The sequence below is a fragment of the Diadema setosum genome, chromosome 9, assembly GCF_964275005.1.
Source record: "Diadema setosum chromosome 9, eeDiaSeto1, whole genome shotgun sequence".
In the NCBI taxonomy this organism is placed as follows: Eukaryota; Metazoa; Echinodermata; class Echinoidea; order Diadematoida; family Diadematidae; genus Diadema; species Diadema setosum.
In genome coordinates this window covers 8289033-8309419 of record NC_092693.1, presented here as the reverse complement: position 1 = coordinate 8309419, position 20387 = coordinate 8289033, and the positions used below count along the sequence as shown (strand labels likewise).

The following is a 20387-nucleotide window of genomic DNA, read 5'->3' as shown; positions in this document are numbered from 1 at the left end:
GCACGTGCCCCCCCCCCCCGTATTAGAACGATCACGTTTCTCCATCTCCAGTTTGATTTCTTTTGTATGAATTTAAGAATATTTTTTTAATGTTTGATTTGATTTATTGGTTCCTGTATATTATCATTGTATATTTTTGCTTCCCGACAATCTGAAACATTCATTCTAATGAATATAGAGAATTATATTCTCGTTCTGTGTATAATCTTGGCTAGACGTGTGTGTTTCAATCCAACTTGTTTCCATAATCTCCAAGGTTGATATAATGGACCACATCAGAGGTCGCCACAGAGGTGGCAGAGGAAGAGGTGGACGTGGTGCGTACCGAGGCGGAAGGGAGTGGAGACGTGAAGACAGGGGTGAAGGAATGGGGCGTGGCTTCGAAAGTGGCGACGCTCGAGGAGCTTACCATGCCCAAGGAGGCAGGTGAGCTCTATTAATGGTGTTTGAGTTATTGTCGCAGGAATCGTACTAACGATGAAATAATAAATCTGAATGCAAAATAACTGAAACAAGTATTATATCAATGGACACAAAGCCAATGATTAGGCATATATCAGTCATACATCAGGCCTTCGACACCATCAATCATGATATTTTACTTAACAAATTACATTATTATGGAGTGCGTGGGAAGGCCTTGGAGTGGTTCAGGAGCTACCTCATGAACAGGAAACAATATGTTTCTTTAAATGGTTGTAATTCACAAATATTAAATATCAAATGTGGGGTGCCACAGGGAAGTTTATTAGGTCCACTGTTGTTTACTGTTTACATAAATGATTTTTGTAGATCATCAGATGTTCTTTCTTTTATTCTTTTTGCAGACGACTCAAATCTATTTTTTTCACACAATAATCTTTTTACCCTTGTTAATACAATAAATTTAGAATTAGAAAATGTTGCCCAGTGGATAAAAGCAAATAAGCTATCTCTTAATCTTCAAAAAACAAAATATATGCTCTTTAGTAATTCTACTGAGGCATTACCTGTTGATATTGTTTTAGATGGTACTCCACTCGAAAATGTTTCCCATATAAAATTTCTTGGAGTAACAGTTGACAATAAGCTGTCCTGGAAATTTCATATTGACAGTATATGTAAAATTATTTAACGTAATATTGGTATAATTAATAAGCTTAAGTTTTGTTTTCCTTTGTCGTCCCTGCTCGTATTATATTCATCCTTAATATTGCCATATTTAAGTTACGGTATTCTCGCGTGGGGAAATACATATAAAACATTCTTAGATAAATTACTTTTATTGCAAAAGAAATCACTCCGTGTTATATGTCATACTGCATTTTTGTCCCATACTGACCCACTATTTTATGAGCATAAAATATTGAAAATTAATGATTTGTATTTGTTTAATCTAGGACAATTTATGTATAATTATAATAAAAATATTCTCCCAAATATATTTGAAACAATGTTTCAAAGAAATCAATCCGTTCATAATTATCCAACACGGCGATCAAATGATTTCCATTTGCCATTTCTGAGAACTTTGTTGGCTCAAAACACATTTATTTACGACGGGCCAAAGTACTGGAATTCACTTCCCAGTAAAATTACAACAGCTCAATCTCTGAATTCCTTCAAGAATAAATTAAAATCATTTTTATTAAAATTTTACAACATCCAACAGAGTTAGTTTCCCTTTATCATCTCAGTCAAGTCATCATTCTTCTTTACATAAGTCCTCCTAAGTATGTCCCTGTCTGTGTTCTAAATATAACGATGTGGTTTTTTTTCTCCTGCATTCTTACCAACATAACTACGTATAAAAAATGTTTTGCATTACATTCAATCCAGCTTGTATTTCATCACTTATTTTACATTATGAAATCCAGATTGCTTGCGTCCACGATGGCACATGCTGTAGTCCCCTCTTTTTTCTCCCTTTTTTCCTCTCTTTTTTTTCCTCTTTTTTTTTCCTTTCCTTTTCTCTCTTTTTCCTCTTCCCAATCATTTTGATGTCAGTTGACATCGGTTCGTTTATTGTGTTTTATATTGATGTTTTGTGTATTTTCTGAGGGTCCCATATCGTACAAGCTTTGCTTCTTAGTGGGACCCTCCACTTCCATCCTCATCCTTAGTTGACTTGTATTATACGCTTTATGTATTTAACAAAGATGTAATCGCATCTACTTTTCATTTTCATAATTATCTTATGTACCTTTTCGAATTTTGTTCTGTATCACAAATATCCCGTGTATATGCAATGTACATAATTTCTTTGTTCGTTTTGATGGAGGTGAAAATAAAGTTGAAAGTTGAAAGTTGAAAGTTACATGCATGTATTTCGTCGATTACATCAACCCGTGCTGGTGCAAGTATGCCGCTTTCGTGGTAGCAATGATGGTAGTCTTAATGATGACAGTCGTGATAGTAGTGGCGATGCTGATAATGGCGCTACTGGTAGTAGGATAATTCTTATAGCATTCACGGCACCCAATGCGCGCGAGCAATATGGATGTTGATTTATTGCCAGTGAATAGGTTTATCATGGACCTATGGACTATGAACGGAGATCTTTCTTTGATCAAATGTTCACCACCGCCACCTGATTATGTGCATCTTAATGAGTACATTCAGATGTTTGGACAATGACAATGTGTAATCCTGCATCATCATTGACAAAAGAATCGTTTCTCTCATTTCGGTCATATTTGGCTGAAGTGCCTTTTCAGACTCAACTGCCTTTGAATAAACACCAATGATAGCGAGTAGCAAACCTCAAGCAAAGACGAGAACACTTGCGGCCGCGCATGTAACGTCCGTGAATGGCGAGACAAGCATTTCGTCTACTGTAATTGTCCATGTTTACTTAAAGCAATGTCTTGTTTTCATCCAGGCTGGCTGTCGGTGGACAACACCGGATCAAAGCAGAAAAGCATGTTCAAAATGTTTTCTGACGCTTTTGACAGAAACAGGTGCACGAATTAACTAACGAGCGATGAGGGTCCATGTGTAGTAGTTCCATGGGTATGTTAACGTTGGAAGCTACCTCAAAAGATGGAGAAAACAAAAACATTATCAGTATAAATAGAAGTTGTCTTGGGTATTAACAACCAGAGTGATAGAAGTGCTACCAAAAGATTGTTATCTAGAAGTAAGGATGATAGTAGTTATGACACTGACGTTAGGGAAGTTGCCTCAAACGCATTTGAAGAGATATCGCTTTGGACAATTTGGAGAAATTTTTTCTAGGTAATATGCCTCTTCTGACAACATGATTTTCCCTCTATCATCAAGCAAAGAGTTACGATATAGCATGGGCTTCAGGTTGGTGTTTCATTTAGAGCCTTACTTGGCCTATGTCTAATGCCCATGACATGAAACCTTTGCTATAGCTTTATCAATGTAATATAAGCTCATGTTAAATGTGTCTACCAGTTTGTAATATTTTGATTGTTTTCTACTTTCATAGGCCAGAAGACATATTATATTCTTTACTATAGTTGCGGATATATTCCTAGATACTTTTATATTCATAGACATAATGCCCCACCATCAAAGAATGATTGCTTTCAATATTATTTTACTCTAGACCGTAATGTTTACAATCGATATTTAAACTGATCTAAAAAACAACAACAAAAACAAACGGACGCGAAAGTGGGAAGCGAACCATACAAGTCAAACGGGCTAAATCTGCTGCTGTGTAATATGAGCTTTATGTGTTGTTGTTTATCTATTCGAATTAGTGCCAACTGGACAAGAACAGTGAAACCACTGGGTTACAAGACCATAGAGTCACTGTTGGACAAGGACCCTGATGAAGCCGCCGTTCAGTTGAGTTCTCTGAAGAAAGGACTTGAGAAACTGCTGCACGTGGACGACATACGATACGACGTTGTGGCGCTGCTGTTCCAAGTGTTGAATCACGTCTTACAGGCACACGGAGCAGCACAAACAATCAATATGCTTATTGACATGTTGGGAAGGTCCCCGTTTCTGACAAAGCACCTACCGCGACATCTCATCGCGATGAGAACAGAGCGAGATAAGAGTAGAATAAGGAAGATACCGAGATGTATACAAGACATCGCCAAAGTGCTTTGTGAGATTCATCAACGCCGCCCAACTTACCGGAGCGACTTAAGTGTATCATCAACGCTCCTTGAAGATGTCATAGGATACACTGAGCAGAAAGGCATCATAGTAGATGACGAGATTCGAAGGGATGTGAACATCCTGAAAGAATTCCATGCCACAATTGATAAGGAGAGGGAAGATAGAGCCAGAGGTCCCGTCGAACCTTCTGAACCTCCGCCGGATGATTTTCGCGATATCAGCGTACTTCCGAAGTCAGAAGAACTTACAGATTTATCTGTCCGTACGTACTTGCGAGCAAACATTCAAAAGGGTAAATACGACGACGCGGATCATTATCTGGATGTGCAATTTCGACTTCTTCGTGAAGACTTCATATATCCACTCAAGGAAGGAATCAGCGAATACAAAAAAGAGACATCACGACCCGGAAAGCGCAGCAAACGATTTCAGGACATTCGCCTCTATCATGATGTAACATTACAGGAGCCTGTTTACACGCAAACTGGGGTCATGTTTCGAATGCACTTTGATGAGTCAAGACTGAAAGGCATTCGTTGGCAGGCTTCGAAGCGACTGATCTTTGGATCACTTGTAATTTTGACACCAGATGATTTCAAGACTCTCATCTTTGGGACAATTGCCAACAGATCACCTCAGGATCTTGAAAAGGGATTCGTAGATATAAAGCTTGAGCGTGATGAGGAAATCGTGGAGATTTTCTCCGATAAAACCTTTGTGATGGCTGAGTCGTCCGCTTACTTTGAGGCATACAGACACGTCCTCAAGGGACTTCAAAGTGTCACGGAAGAGACCCTGCCGCTCCCTGACTATATCCTTTTCGTGTCAAGCAAAGTTCGTCCCCCAGCCTACATTGGCCAAGACAGAACGACTGAGTATGACCTATCGCCACTTGTGTCTGATTCAATCCCAAACGCTGATGCGATCAAGAGAAGACTGAAAGCATCAAAGATCCTGGATAATCGTGACTGGCAGAGAGTTGTAAACACAGGCTTGGATGAATCACAACTTCAGGCAGTGAAAGCGGCTCTCACTCAAGAGATGGCTGTAATACAAGGACCCCCGGGAACAGGAAAGACGTACATAGGACTTAAGATTGTCCACACGTTACTTGAAAACAAGAGCATTTGGATTGAACACCAGCTACGCGATGATGGCCAAAGGAGTCGTTCAAACCGACCGATTCTTCTGGTATGTTACACAAACCATGCTTTGGATCAATTTTTGGAAGGAGTTGCAGAATACAACTGCGAGGGCATTGTACGTGTGGGCGGTAGAAGTTCAAGTGAAGCTTTGAAACGATTCAATTTGAACTCTTTGAGAAGCTCGAAACTGCGGGAAGAAATGCCACGTCACGTTCGGCGAAGAATTGGCGAAGTGCGAGGGGAGATCGAATGCCTTGGTAGGGAAATCAAAAGTTCACAAGACAAAATGAATGCAGCCAAAAAGGGGCTTCTCCATGAAAGGATTCTTTCACCATTCATGCATGACAGTCACTACGAAAGCCTTACTCGTGGAAAGTTCTTACAAGGGTATAGTGCGTCTCGGCTTGTCGACTGGCTGCTGTTCGATATGAATCTTAACTTTAGTAATGACCAACTCCCAGCTGGAGGAGACGATCATCTAAGAGGCGAAGCCGAGCCGATTGATGCAGAAATGGCAGATGAGGATGATGAAGGTCAATTCAACATTCTTGAAGAAGCTGACATCCTCGAAGAAAGGAGGATACTGGACATAGATGATCCCCAAGCGAATGTGACTTTGAGGAGCGATATCGACAGCGAGGACGATTCACTGGCTTTCCACTTAGACGATCTTGATAACACTTATCAAGCAGACGAATGGCAATTTGACCGTCGTACGCAACGACAGAAAAAGCAAGAGCTACAAAGAAATCTCCGGGGTACTGAAAAAATGACTGACGATGAGGCGAGGAGGATTAGCAATGTTTGGAACATCCGGGAGAGTAGAAATCGTTGGCGACTATATCGCTACTGGATCCACAGGTATCGACGTGAATCGCAAAGGATCTTGATTCACAGGCAGCGAGAGTTTTCCGACCTTTGTCAAGAGTTAAGGGAAGCGCGAAACCAGGAGGACTTTGAAATCCTTCGTCATGCCACTGTGATAGGGATGACAACCACCGGAGCAGCCAAATGTCATGCCCTACTGCAGCGCATTAAGCCACGCATTGTAATTGTTGAAGAAGCAGCAGAAGTCCTAGAGGCCCATATCATTACTGCACTGACGGAGTCTTGCCAGCATCTTGTCTTAATTGGGGATCACCAACAGCTGCGGCCCAATCCAACTGTGTACAAACTAGCGAGACAGTATCATCTCGACGTTTCTCTCTTTGAACGAATGATGAAGAACGAATTTCCGTGCCAAAGACTAAACTTGCAGCATAGAATGCGTCCTGAAATTTCTCGTCTAATGAAGCTGAACAGATTGTATCCAAACCTAAAGGATCATGACTCCGTCAAGCACCTGGAGGATATCAGAGGGGTGACCAAGAATATATTTTTCATTCATCATGAGGAAGCCGAAGACTCAAACGATGAAACAAAGAGCCACGCAAACATTCACGAGGCAAAGTTCATGATGACACTCTGTCGATATCTCCTTCAACAAGGATATCTACCAGAACAAATCACCATTCTGACAACGTACACAGGCCAACTGTTTAATTTCAAACGGCAGACTTCACGTAGTGACTTCAAAGGTGTGAGGGTAGCTACCGTTGACAACTTTCAAGGAGAAGAAAATGATATTATCCTCTTGTCCCTTGTTCGAAGCAACACAGAGGGCAGTGCTGGCTTCCTTACAACCGAAAACAGAATATGTGTAGCACTATCCAGAGCGAAGAAAGGTCTGTACTGTATCGGAAATTTCAAGCTTCTTGCAGAGCAATGCAAACAAGGGAGGGGTCTGTGGACAGACATCGTCAAATGTCTCCAAATGACAGGCAGCATTGGAAAGACTTTGCAGTTGCAATGCAAAAACCATCCTGTAACCAGAACCCAAGTGGCATCCTCAAAAGACTTTGAAAATGTGCCTGAAGGTGGTTGTACTCTGCCCTGTGAAGCACGTCTTAAATGTGGTCACATGTGTAGAATGCCATGTCATCCGACAGATAGGAAGCATGAGAACTACAAATGCATGCAACCATGCACAAAGATCATTTGTAGGGCTGGTCACCGATGTTCTCAACGCTGCTTCAACAAGTGTGACAAGATGTGCACCCAAAAAGACCTCAGAAAACTTCCCTGTGGCCATATGCAACTCGTAATGTGCTATCAACACTCAGCAGACGTCACATGCGAACACCCATGTTCTCGAAAGCTACCATGTGGCCATTCGTTCAAGTCATCCTGTGGAAAAGCATGTACTGTGGCATGTGAAGAGCTTGTTATCAGATCTTCATGGCCTTGCAAACACAGAGTTCGCGTCAAATGCTCGGCTGGTCCCGAGTCCTGCCCGGAAAGATGCAATGCCCTTCTAAGCTGCGGCCACAGATGTAGTGGGACCTGCGGCTCCTGTTACCGTGGTCGAATGCACGTAATATGTCGTCAGAAGTGTGATCGGACACTTGTCTGTGGTCACCCATGCAGAGAAACATGCGCGACCAACTGCCCTCCATGTGGTCGCACATGCCAGAATCGATGCATACACAGCCGCTGCTGGAAGAAGTGTGGCGTACCATGTGTTCCATGTGCAGAGATATGCCCATGGAGGTGCAAGCATTTCCAATGCCGGAAGAAATGCGGAGAGCCCTGTGACAGACGTCCGTGTACGTACCCTTGTGACAAAATGCTGAAGTGCAATCATCCTTGTATCGGCGTATGCGGAGAGCCCTGTCCTAAACTGTGCCGAATCTGTAACAGAGATGAAGTTACGGAGATCTTCTTCGGAGATGAGGATGAGCCACATGCTCGGTGAGTTAATCAATCAAGTGCTTTGATGTTCTTTTTACCCTTCAATGTGATGATACTTAAAAAATAAAACCTACAAACAATCGTTAGTTTACATTCAAGTAAGGTATAAGACACAATAGATAACCAAAAACAAGTTGTTTCATAATGACACTACTTTTGTACTTTTCAAACCTGTGACACGGTTAAATGGTTTATATGCATTTCGTTTCGTTTTGTTGAGTAGATGGTCTAACACAGTGGCTGCTTGATAAACGGCAAATGTAATCAAATGAAATGCACAAAACCGTCATCGAAGCAAAATTTGATATTTACTCGGGTTGTCCTTGTCAGAGGATACGCGTGGACAACTTTTCTGGCAGAAAACGTTGAAGACTGATAAATGACGGAAGTAGAGAAAACTAGGGGAAATCTACTTTGTGCAGATATCAGCAGCAGAGAACAAATATAATATTCTACGGATGATAATAATCTGCTTGTGCATGATAAAGAAAAATTCGAATACACATTTTGTGCATTCAACTTAATTTTTCATTTCTTCACTTTGTGACAATCATGTGTTATAATTGACTTAATTGGTGATTTGTTTGTTTGGTACATTTTGTTCACACTCTTGTATTTTTCTTTTTATCTATATCTTCGTATTTAGTCAAGCAGCAGTAAAATGTTGACTTTTTCGTTATTTTTTTTTACTGAAAAGATTTTCATTAGTCTGAAAAGGAAAGTCGGGTGCGACTAGGAATCTGTTTAAACTGTGGTTTTCAGTCTTCAGATATTGAAATTTGTTATGAAAGCAGCCCTGCTTATAAGATTATGAAGTACATCTGTTCATGTAAAATGAACATAATTTTTCAGTTGCGATAAATTATGACATTCGCTGAGTATATGTTAGATTTCATAAATAATCGAATTGACATAATTATATTTGCCCTGTAACTCATCAGGATTGTGTCATTTCAATGTGGCTGCAAATTGTGAGAATCACCCTCAAAGGTATTTGCGCCCAGTCCATACTCGTAGGTCTTGAAGTAACAGGAAGGAAATGTGCTTACGCGTTGTATAGGTTCGTTGAATTGGAGGACTGTGGTCACGTGATCGAAGTTAAAGGACTTGACCGCTGGATGACGCAGGCCAGTGACACCGCCGGTGATGCCGTTAGTATTCAGGTAAATTGGAGATTGCACATAACGGAAATTGGATGAATAACAAGGTATTATTATAAACCATTAACATACTTGTTCTATGCAGTCCCATGAATATCGTTATTGTTGATTGAAATATTACCTCACACGGTCAGGTATACAAACATATACTCTTTCACAAGAAAAGGAAAGTCGGGGACGAAATAGAGATTTAAATGGTTAAATTTAAATAGATATCTAAATGGTACTCGATCATTCAAGGTTAAAATAAATAGGAGAGCATAATACTCCTTTCCATAAAAGAAGAGTTTTGGACTTGCTGATGGTTATCAATGGATGTACTAGGATGTGCTTGCATTCGCATAAAACATCTGGTTCGAAAATAATTCTGACCGTGTACCACTTCCATACCAAATATATAATGTTAGTCGCTTTCATCTAAATGAATTGGCAAACCATTAAGATAAAAGCGACGAACATTTTCTTACTTATTTACGTAGATAGATATATCATGTCTGAGATTTACTTGGAAAAAGAATCAGGAGATATTGAGATTTCATATTCCAACACAATGAAATCAGGCACTTATTAATAGACCAGTCAGTAGTAGTGATTAAAATTTACATTGTTCCGAGGACAGAATTTTCGTACACCCTATCAGGAACTCTTTTGGTCTGTTTCCTTGTTTCTTCGGCAGATATGATTACAACGAACAATATCCTCTAAATTTCTGTTAGTACATGTGTTTTTACATTACAATGTCTAAAATGAATCATACACGTTTGAAGAAAATGTTCTAAAAGTATTCTTCACTAAATGTTAACATATACTAAGTATCTCAAGCAAATTTATAGTACATCATGATATGTTTATTTCCTATATTTCTTTCCTGTTATTGCATTCATGAAGTAACTTAAATATTGTAATAACAGCATTCAATTCAATTCAATTCATTTATTTCATTCTAAGTTTTTCTAACAAAACATAACACAAAGTAAATCAGAAAATCCATCATAAGCATATATACAGTACAGAGTGCGAAGGATAAACGATATGCAACCAACTAATAGAGATGAATTATGTATGCATACGGGAAAATACAAAGTTTTTCACTGCGTAATGATGAATTCAATAACCGATGATGACCCTCATGTTTTCTGCTATTTGTATGGGTAATGAAAATAAATATCTCAGCTAGAATTTTACAAAAAAGATTTCAAATTACGCTTAAAAATGTAAAACGATGGAAATTTTTTCATTTCAGGACTTAATGAATTCCAAAATTTAGGGCCGATGTACATAATATAAATGTGTTCTGAGCTAATAAGGTTCTCAAAGGGGGTAAGTGAAACTCATTAGACGTCCTAGTAGGATAATCATGAAAAAATTGATTTCGTGAAAAAAATTGAATTAAAAATATTGGGAAGAACATTTGTGTTATAATTCAACATGAACTGACCCAGTTGAAAAAGAAACAAAATCTTTAATTGTTAAAATCTTATATTTAATGAACAGTGAATCTGAATGAAGACGTGGCGAAGCCCCACAAATAATACGAAGTACTTTCATTGTAATAATAATAATATTTTATCTAATAATGTTTGATGGCCGCTACCCCATGCTAAAATTCAGTAATTAAGATAAGGTTTTATGTATTAAATAAAAATACAACGTTAACAAAGACGACGATAGAATGTGAAACTTAAATCTGTTGATAATACCAATATTTCGTGAAATTATTTTACTTATGTTGATAATTCAATTCAATTCAATTCAATTTATTTTCATATTATTCAATGAAGGAATGTACATCAAATATAACAAAAACATAGTGAATCATAATATCCGGCTTGGATGCACAGTAAATTAATGTAAGCATATAAAACATAGCGGTCAATCATCGTACGTTTGGTTCTATATGTATAACGCTAAAGAAATATGATGGAAGCTTAATAATAATGAGGCCTTGATAATAAGGCCTCCACGAAAATTTATCATCCACTGTAAAACAAAGGAATTTTATGTGGGATACACGTTCTAATTGAGTACCATCAAAAATAAGATCTGAACTTAATGTTTCTATGGATTAACTAAAAAGCATATACTTAGATTTCTGAAGATCAAGAGATGATTTATTAGCTCTTATCCACTGAGGCACTTTTTTTTCATTTCAGAGTTGACGATGTCAATTAAAGTAACTGGGTCTTGATGGGAAAAGAAAACATTTGAGTCATCAGCAAAAAGTATTATCAATAAACTTCAGTAGAGGTGAATAGTGCTGTGTTTCCGACGAAACCCAAACTGAGAGTTTGGAAAAACATGATGAATGTTAAGAAAATCAATTGTTCTTGTGAATATTAATTTTTCTAAAATTTTAGATAAGGATAAAAGTAAAGAAATGGTTTATAACTGCTTATATCAAGATCATCTCCCTTTTTCTAATAAAGGGACAATCTTAGCAATTTTCATTTGATCAGGAAAAACACCATATAACATAGACTTATTGAAAATAAATACAAGTGGGTCCACAATTTAAAATATAATACCATTTAAAATGACATTACTTATGTCATCATAACCCGCACTGCGTTTGTTATTCATTCCAGTCACAATATTCATTATTTCATGTTTCATAGTTGGAACGAAAAGAATAGAACTAGAATTATATTGACCTAAAAAATGTGAAAAATGTGTATTAGACGATGGTACTTCTTTCGCCAAATTCTCTCCAATCATTGAAAAATAAGAATTAAAAAGATTGGCCATATCACTAGAATCTTCAAAACTTTTATCATCAAATCGAATTTTTGTAATACTTGATTTCTTTTTTTATACATTCATGGCCTGCTTCAATACCTTCCATGTATTCTTCATATCATGTTTGTATTTTTCTAACTGAATCGCATAATGTTTCCTCTTTTCAAATCGTGTAACTTTAGTTAAAACATTTTTATACGATGTATATTTCCTTTTTGACTCTTCAGTTTTTTTCGTTTTTTAAATCTATAATATAACCTGTTTTTCCTATTCACGGAACGCAAAAGGGATTTAGAAATCCATGGAAGCTTAGGGGTTGTTTTATGATAAACTAACTTATCTTTTAATTTTGGAATATTTTCATCTAAATTTCTATCAATTATCTCTAAAAAATTATCAAATGATACATTAACATCATCATTGTCACAAACACCAGACCAATGAGCTCTTTCTAAGCTGGCACCAAGGCTAGCTAAATTTTCTGGTGTGGCTCTTCGTCTGGTTAATGGAACATGAAACTTATTAACCGTATGCTTAAGATTAACCCAAACCATAACTGGGAAATGATCAGTCATAGCGGATAAAATTATAGAAGAATCTAAAAATTGTAATGAATTACCAAAAATGTTATCAAGGAGGGTGGCAGAATGATTTGTAACACGTGTGGGTTTCGAGATTAATGGCAAAAAAGAGGCTGATAAAAGTATTTCAAGAAACTCTTGTGACATATGTGACCGTGCATCACAAAACGAACAAAAAGTCGCACCCCTTGATTTTATGTGAGAACTCAAAAAAGGTGAAACGGGTCAACCAAGTCAATCTTGAGTTTTTCATATTTTCTGAAAGAGCTATCCTTCTTCATTACTCTTAAGTTTGGGATCATAACATGAATGGCAAAGTGTGTTTTCAGCAGTTTTTCTGCAACCCATTTTAGAGGGAGAATAGAATGATCAGGTATGTCTTAGAGTCACCTTTTCACTTCTTGAAATCGTATACACACTCTTCACTTTCAAGTCTAATAACTTTTGAAAGATTAACTCTGCTGCTTTGGAAGTTAGCATTAATCATGGACAGAATGTGTTAATAGAACATGCTCAATTTCAGTTTAATCTGGTAATCCCTTCATTGTTGTTGCTCCAGTGGTTTACTTCCTGTTTTTTGTCCCTTTCATTGCACAGCTCGCGCGGATTGGTGAAGATTAAGCGCTTGAATAGACCCTGCACTTCAGAGCCTCTTTTCTCAGTTCACCCTTTTCCAGAGTGTGTGCTTTCTTTCCAGTATTTAGATTTAGTATTTAGGTTAGGGGAGTCCATTTGAATTAAGTTATACATCGTTTTAAAGCTTAGAGTCTGCTCTTTAAGAATCTACCCTCAACTAAAAATCCATATCTGGCGACTTTTTGTTCGTTTTGTGGTGCAGGGTCACATATCATTTTTTATCAAATCAATATTAAAATCACCCATTATAAAAATATTTGTATTGACAAAAAGGGGACTCTTTAACACATTTGTAATGCAATTCAAAAAATCATTAGGATTAGAACTAGGGGTCTGTAAACAATACCAATTATGATATTCTTACTTTGTTGAACAGATATTTCCACAAATAGAGATTCTATAATATCATTCATTGAATTTAACTCATCGCAATCTTTGTAATCAAATTCATGAGACAAATAAAACGCTACCCCACCACCCGTCCTATTCAATCTATTATTAACAATTAAATTATAACCATTTATTGCATACGGCAAATTAATATCAGATGATAACCATGTCTCAGTTAAACCTATAACTGAAATGTTTTGTTTACTTTGATTATCTGATAATATCTGTAGTTCATCTTATGCTTGTTGATACTCCTGATGTTTAAATGTAACATAGAAAAAAATACTTCCAGAAATTTTTTTCACGATACCTTTAAACTGATCAACTGTAACATACTTAGAAGAAATTTGGGCCGGATCATATTCAAAATCAAAATCATTATATAAATTTTTGAAGACGAGTTAACGTTGTTGGCAAAACAATTATCAATAAAAGCAGATGAATGTGAAATATTCCGACTGAAATGAATGACCATCAATGATTGAAATTAGCAAATATCATCTGGGACAGCAATGCTGTTCGTCAAATCTGAAAGCGAAAACGATTCCAACTTCCATCATTGTACATGTTCACATTCTTTGTTTGGTCATGTTGGTTCTAACAGCTGAAGGGTTGTCCACGATGCAAGACACCAGTCAGGCGCAATTTGCGTTATGGTAATGCAATCAAACAAGCTCTGAACGACGTCGAAGCTGTGAAACGGAAGACTTTCGGTGACAAACAAAACATCGAGTTTACTCGTGAACAACTCGCACGCGATCTTACATCAGAGACTGAGGTGATGAGCATGTTAGCCATTGCAAAAGAAGAGAGACTCTTCCCCCGGAAAGAGGACGCTCGGCACTTCCTCAAATCCGTGGATGAGACCTCCAGTCTGAGCTGGGACCAAGTCAATTCCGTGAAGAACAGAGTTGTCGTTTTGAAGGAGCTGAGGGAGATTGGGCAGAAACTTCATTTGCTTCATTTGCAAGCGGAAGAAAAGAAGCTTGCCGCAGCGCTAAGAGCTGATCTGGCTGCAATGAAGGTTTGGCTCTGCCAGGGAGAAATCACAAGAATGTCGGCACAACAAGTATCAGACGCAAACAGCGAAGCCACGAGGAACCGTTTTGCTCTGCACCTACTCACTTTAACGACGACCAAACCGACGGCACGTACAAAAGCTGCGGAAGAGGTGAAAAAAGTGAAGTACGTGTTGCTTGCCGGGACGAATCTGACAGAGGAGGAACTGGAAGAAATAAAGAAGCTCTTGAAAATCATTGCCACCAAATCCGACGCACTTGGCATCACTGAAGCTGAGCGGAAAGAAATCGTCTCCGCCTTCAAGTGGACAAAGGGGCACTGGTTCAAGTGCCCCCAAGGCCATGTGTACGCCATTGGGGATTGCGGTGGCGCGACGGTTGAAAGCACCTGCTGGGAATGTGGAAGAAAAATTGGAGGTGCGCATCATAGAGTGAGACAGGACAACAGTCTGGCACCAGAAATGGATGGTGCTCGCCACGCAGCATGGTCGGAGCAGGCAAACTTGGAAAATTTTGACCTGCGCGACCTCATGTGAATGCTGTGATAACGATTCTTAAAGAAGAGACACATAAATCCAAGACTCGATGCCAAGATAGGATGGAACCCAAAAATCAAAGCATGGACTTGTGACGCATCTGGAAATCTTTAAATCAAATGAAATATTTGATTTGATAACAAACAGAAATTAAATGAAATATTTGTGATTTTTGTTGATGACCTTAATGCACAATTCATTTTGATGGGCTTGCTGCAGATGGAATCTGTCGAGACAACTGTATTTTTGTTCTAGAATAGTACGTATATATATATATATATATATATATATATACATATAAATATACAAATAATGATAAATTGTTACTACATTCCCTTTGTCAAGAGCATTCTGCTGCCTTTTAAGACCTAAAGGGGACCCTGCGATGTTGAATACGATTATTGCCTTCAGTTATCACATCATGAAAATGTTACAAGAATCTGTGTGTATTTACTAATCCTTCTAAACCTCATATGTATTGTATAGAGTGTAAAGGAAAGATTGGCTTATCTGTATGTTATCATTACAGATTTACACTGTCTTTACTGACAGTATATTCCTTCTTACAGTGTCAAAGCAGGAAATCATGTGGCTGTGCTGAGATATCATTCGTATTGCGCATCTAAGTCTAACATAGGCAAATGAGCGTAATGCCAACGAAAGCTCAATACAAGAGTCTATAAGTGGAAGTTCATGCGTGTGAGTCGCGTCTCGTTAGGAACTCTGTTTTTCGATCTGTGCTACACGCTAAGGAACGAGGAATGCATTTTATACAAGGTCTTTCTGTACGTGCGCTTGTGCGTGTGCGTGTTGCCAGTTACGGACAATATCATTCCCACAGTGGTACGATTCAATTAATCCATTGTATTTGGTTCTGTAAATTTATGTTAGTGTTTACATCGGTCGACAATCTCACCATCGTGATGTTGTTTCCAATGCGTATGACGTTTATGGAGGATATGCTGTACCTGTCAATACAGGGTTTAATCTGAGCTATATTCAGTTGTAATCTGTGTGCCTTGCAATTCAGTCTGGACAGCCATGCCTAGTCTGTCACTGTTATGGTACTATTAGAATACCAGTGATTTTTCGTAATTCCATTCCAGTATATACCGAAAACCTTTGCAATTCGTGTACTTCTTCAATCCCCAAAATAAAGAGCAGAATGCTTATACCTGTACGGTTTCATCAGCTGTTTTATGATGATGGAAAGTTTGTAAAAATGATCTGTCCGTTGTACCGAACTAAACTTCCATGTTGTATATTTGCTTGCTTTACGATTGATACTCTTTCATGACGAAACTGTTTCTCTTCAAACTGCATGTTCAACATCAATTCGTACAAGTTCTCTAATGCTATATAATACGTGACATACAGAACAGAAATTTGTGACGTTAAAAAGAGTCCCTAAATGTAGCAAAATACTTGCGTAAATAGCCCAACGAGTGAATGCGACAACAGGGAAATTGACGTGTATGCTTAAAATTGGTAGACGTCACTCTACATTTAAAAGTGAAATGAACCATTCAGCTATTCGTCGGTTATTAAGTTGCCTTATTTGATCTTGCTTCATGCAAATTCCATACTTAGTGATTTTATGCCCCATACCTCAATGGATCTCTGATAGCGTTTTGTACCATAATCTCTCAAAGTGCAACTATATGTGGTGGCGCCTTTACTCTCATGCGTATATTATGCTGTTGTAGTTGGGTTTTTTTCGTCGCGATGCACAGGTGGCTTAATATGTGAAAGTTTCTTGTGTAGTATCCTCTGCATAAATCATCTAACAGTTTGACGTACATAAGTGGGCAATTGTCACAGGACTGCAGTGAAAAGAATGTGAAAATCGTAATAATTATAAGGATAACAAAAGACGCAAAAATAGGTAACGTTTTGGTATTATGTTGTACATGTTACTTGCTGGTGGTTGTAATAATCCACAGATGCCTTATGTCATGCTCATAGACACAAATGGTAAGAATTTCCTAGAACCTACAACAGTGCAAAGATTGTCACTGCTTTATTTTTTGTTTCATGATTCAAGTGTGATATAGCCTTCATGAAGCAGCATCGATCGTCAAAGTGAGAGATGTGTTTCAGCCGTGGAAATATTTACGTATTTGTTGGATCTGGTCACCATGACAAAATCGCCAAATGAGCTTACACAACGCTTACCTTGTTTGCACACCAATATACCTTGCTATCATTTATTATTGTACATATCGCAGTTATGATTATTATTGAGGTGAAACAAATAACTGCGCTGCCTAAATGAAGGAAATGAGCGGCTGGAAATTAGATTTAGTCCCTCGTAACGGTGAAAGAAAGGTGTTTTATGTGCAAAATATTTTACACTGTATATATCAATACTGCGTCGTTGTACAATTCATGGAACCCAATCATACCAGAACATGTTTATGCAGTGTACATTTATAGGTTTATTCCATGTATTCGGATACAACAAAAGTCCAGATTTTATGAGATAAATATTGTAGCCGGAACCGACGGTCTCGTTACAATGGGATTATGACATACATTACAACATGTTGTAAATTGAAATGGTCTGTGTCCGGGGTGAATGATCAACAGATTTTTACACGTTTGTTGTTATGATATCCAGCTTAGTGCGTGGTTATTAGTTATGTCTGCATTGTATAAACTCATTCTTAATGTTGGAGTGTACTTAAGAAATAAGACTAACCGTACACATTGATTGTAATAGTGATTTTGCACTGATTATTCAACGAAATTTAATAGTGAAAGTGCAATGATGTGGTGAGCGCCAAATGTGACTATCGTTATGGAGGATATGCTATATGAGAAGAGATAAGCATGGAGACACATTTCATGCAACACTCCCTATCTTTCGCATTTGCCGTTCGAAAAGCTTGAAACCCCTTGCTCGCCTGCGCTCTATGTGATATGATTTACTTTTCTTGAAGTTTTGGTATTTTCTACTATTCAAACTTATCTCATTGCGTTCTGTTTTCGGGGCAATTATGATAGAGACGACTTCATTTTTAATTTATAGTTGTAGAAAAAAGTTTACTGCCAGAAATTAATATGGTAAGATATGAAAAAATATGGAAATGTGAGTTTCGGCGTTCAGCGATTTTAAAAACATTGAATGCTGTCAATGGAAAGAAACTTAGAATGAATGTAGGTACAGTGTATCATGTTTTGTTTAGAAACTCATGTTAGTTTCGTCGTTATTCTGACGTACGTTTCTATTATTTTGAATTGTGTAATTTTGGCCTCGCACGGTGAAGCAGTTGAAGGTATGATTTAAAGCGGAAATCATGCCCAGAGCAAGAGAAAGGAAAAATGTCACGTATCATATAGTATAGTCATTCGCTCTGTGGTAGATAGCGGTATACCCAAAAAATCAGAGAAAAACGTATAATATATATTTGAAAAGTGAAAATATCTCCTAACCTTCATTTGGCAGTGATTTCTAGTTCCTCTCCTGTTTGTATTTGCGTCTTTTTCTTCTTTTTCTCTTTATAGATATCAAAATTGTTACAGTTTTGACAAGGCTTTAAAGAATTCAAGACACTTTTAATCCGCGGACAGAGTTCGCTATCGTGGAGCATGTTTAGCACTCTGCGAGGAAGATTTTTCCCCGTCAAATCAGGCTTCTCCTCTGATATTGTCGTACTTTTTTCAAGTTTACTGAACCAAGCCAGAGTACGTTTTTTATGCTTATCAACTGTTTATTGTAAGTTTGAAAGTACAGTGATATTGCAATGACTGCATGTGACTGTTATGTCCGTTAAGGTCGATTAAATTGACTGATTTGGAAAACTGTGTTCCTGTATTATCATTCTAACTTATTTTACCAATAATCATCCACCCCCGAAAAAATGCGCGTCATGTAATTGCAACGGTCAAACCAATAGATGATACATACAATATGATTGATGTGAATAGAAAAGTATGAATTCCAGCATGATGTGCTTTTGAATGATACGTGATAGAATTACAGACTTTCAAAAGCTTTCAATTCCTGTTCATAATCATGGTAAGAGTGAAGAAACAAATGAGGGTTGTATAAATACACACGAATAGAATCATTATATATATATATATATATATATATATATATATATATATATATATATATATATATATAGGGCTCGACACTAACGGTGGCCCGGGGCCACCAAAATTGAAAGTCGGGCCACCAAATTTCAAAAAAGGGCAAATTTGGTGAAAATTTTTTGAAAAGTACGTCAGTTAATTCGAACTTTTTGCTCCGGAAATTAGCATTTATATTTGTTTAAAGGATGGATGAAAAGGACTGAATGAGTGCCTGAGAGTGAGTGTTGCGAGTTTGTTGAGGCTTATTTATGAGTAGATGTATGTCCAACTTCCAATTCTTACTATGACTGGATAAAACTTAGATATTTGACTCATTAAAAAAAAAACAGGACTTTTAATGTTTTTTATTGTTTTTTTTTCGGGGCCACCAAACTTTTCTCTCGGGCCACCAAAAATTTGAAATTGAGGATTTTGGTGGTCCCATCGGGCCACCAAACAAAAAAGTTACTGTCGAGCCCTGATATATATATATATATATATATATATATATATTGTACTTGCTCCGCGTATTGGCAGTACTAGAAATAGCAATAATAATGTCACAACAGAGGAATGCATCAGGGATGACAGTGCGATTCGCACTGTCATCCCTGATGAAGAGGGAGGATCCTGGAAAATTCGGATTATTCATTAAAATCAAGCATGGCATTCAATGAATTCCTCTGTTGTGACATTATTATTGCTATATATAGGGCTCGATATTAGCGGTGGCATGGTTACCCGTTGCCACTAAAAATTGGTGTTGGAACATCAAATTTATCTTTCGGTGGCTCGATCGGGAAACTTACATTCAAAATGGATTGTTACTTTTCCTTTTATGTCGGGCCACTACATATCTTTTTCGGGCCACCAAAACTTCAAAACTGGCCTCCAGACCAAGAGGTAAGTGCCGAGACATAAATCATATTCATGTACATGTAAAATGCATGGAATATATAATGCGCGCGCGTGTGTATATGTGTGTGTGTGTGTGTGTGTGTGTGTGTGTGTTTGGGTGGGTGGGAATACGTTTTAAGTACATGTAGGTCCATTTGCAGCCGGAAAAGCAGGAAATCCGATCAAATGTCATTTTTATGTTATATACGGGTACATTAATTTTTTTTTCTTATATCTTTACATGCATATCACTTTCTCTTTTCCTTCTTCTCACGGGTTGGCAAAGTAGTTTCCTGTGCCAAAGGTCGCTGGAAGGAGCGTTTATTTCTTGTTT

At 37.7% G+C, this 20387-nt stretch overlaps 1 protein-coding gene across 1 annotated transcript; it reads left to right on the top strand.

Annotated features, from left to right (window-relative positions):
- Positions 1–259: 259 nt before the first annotated feature.
- On the top strand, positions 260–15076 carry LOC140233195 (NFX1-type zinc finger-containing protein 1-like). The gene is made up of 4 exons (XM_072313308.1): positions 260–426; positions 3714–8018; positions 9079–9181; positions 14126–15076. Exons 1-4 carry the CDS (start codon positions 266–268, stop codon positions 15074–15076), a joined length of 5520 nt encoding a protein of 1839 aa, XP_072169409.1. The 5' UTR covers positions 260–265.
- Positions 15077–20387: the final 5311 nt, after the last annotated feature.

Excerpts from the sequence above, each read along its gene's own strand:
- LOC140233195 (XM_072313308.1), top strand. The coding sequence starts at position 266 with ATGGACCACATCAGAGGTCGCCACAGAGGTGGCAGAGGAAGAGGTGGA. Across the intron at positions 427-3,713 it reads TACCATGCCCAAGGAGGCAG|TGCCAACTGGACAAGAACAG; the intron begins GTGAGCTCTATT and ends TATTCGAATTAG. Across the intron at positions 9,182-14,125 it reads GTGATGCCGTTAGTATTCAG|CTGAAGGGTTGTCCACGATG; the intron begins GTAAATTGGAGA and ends TGGTTCTAACAG.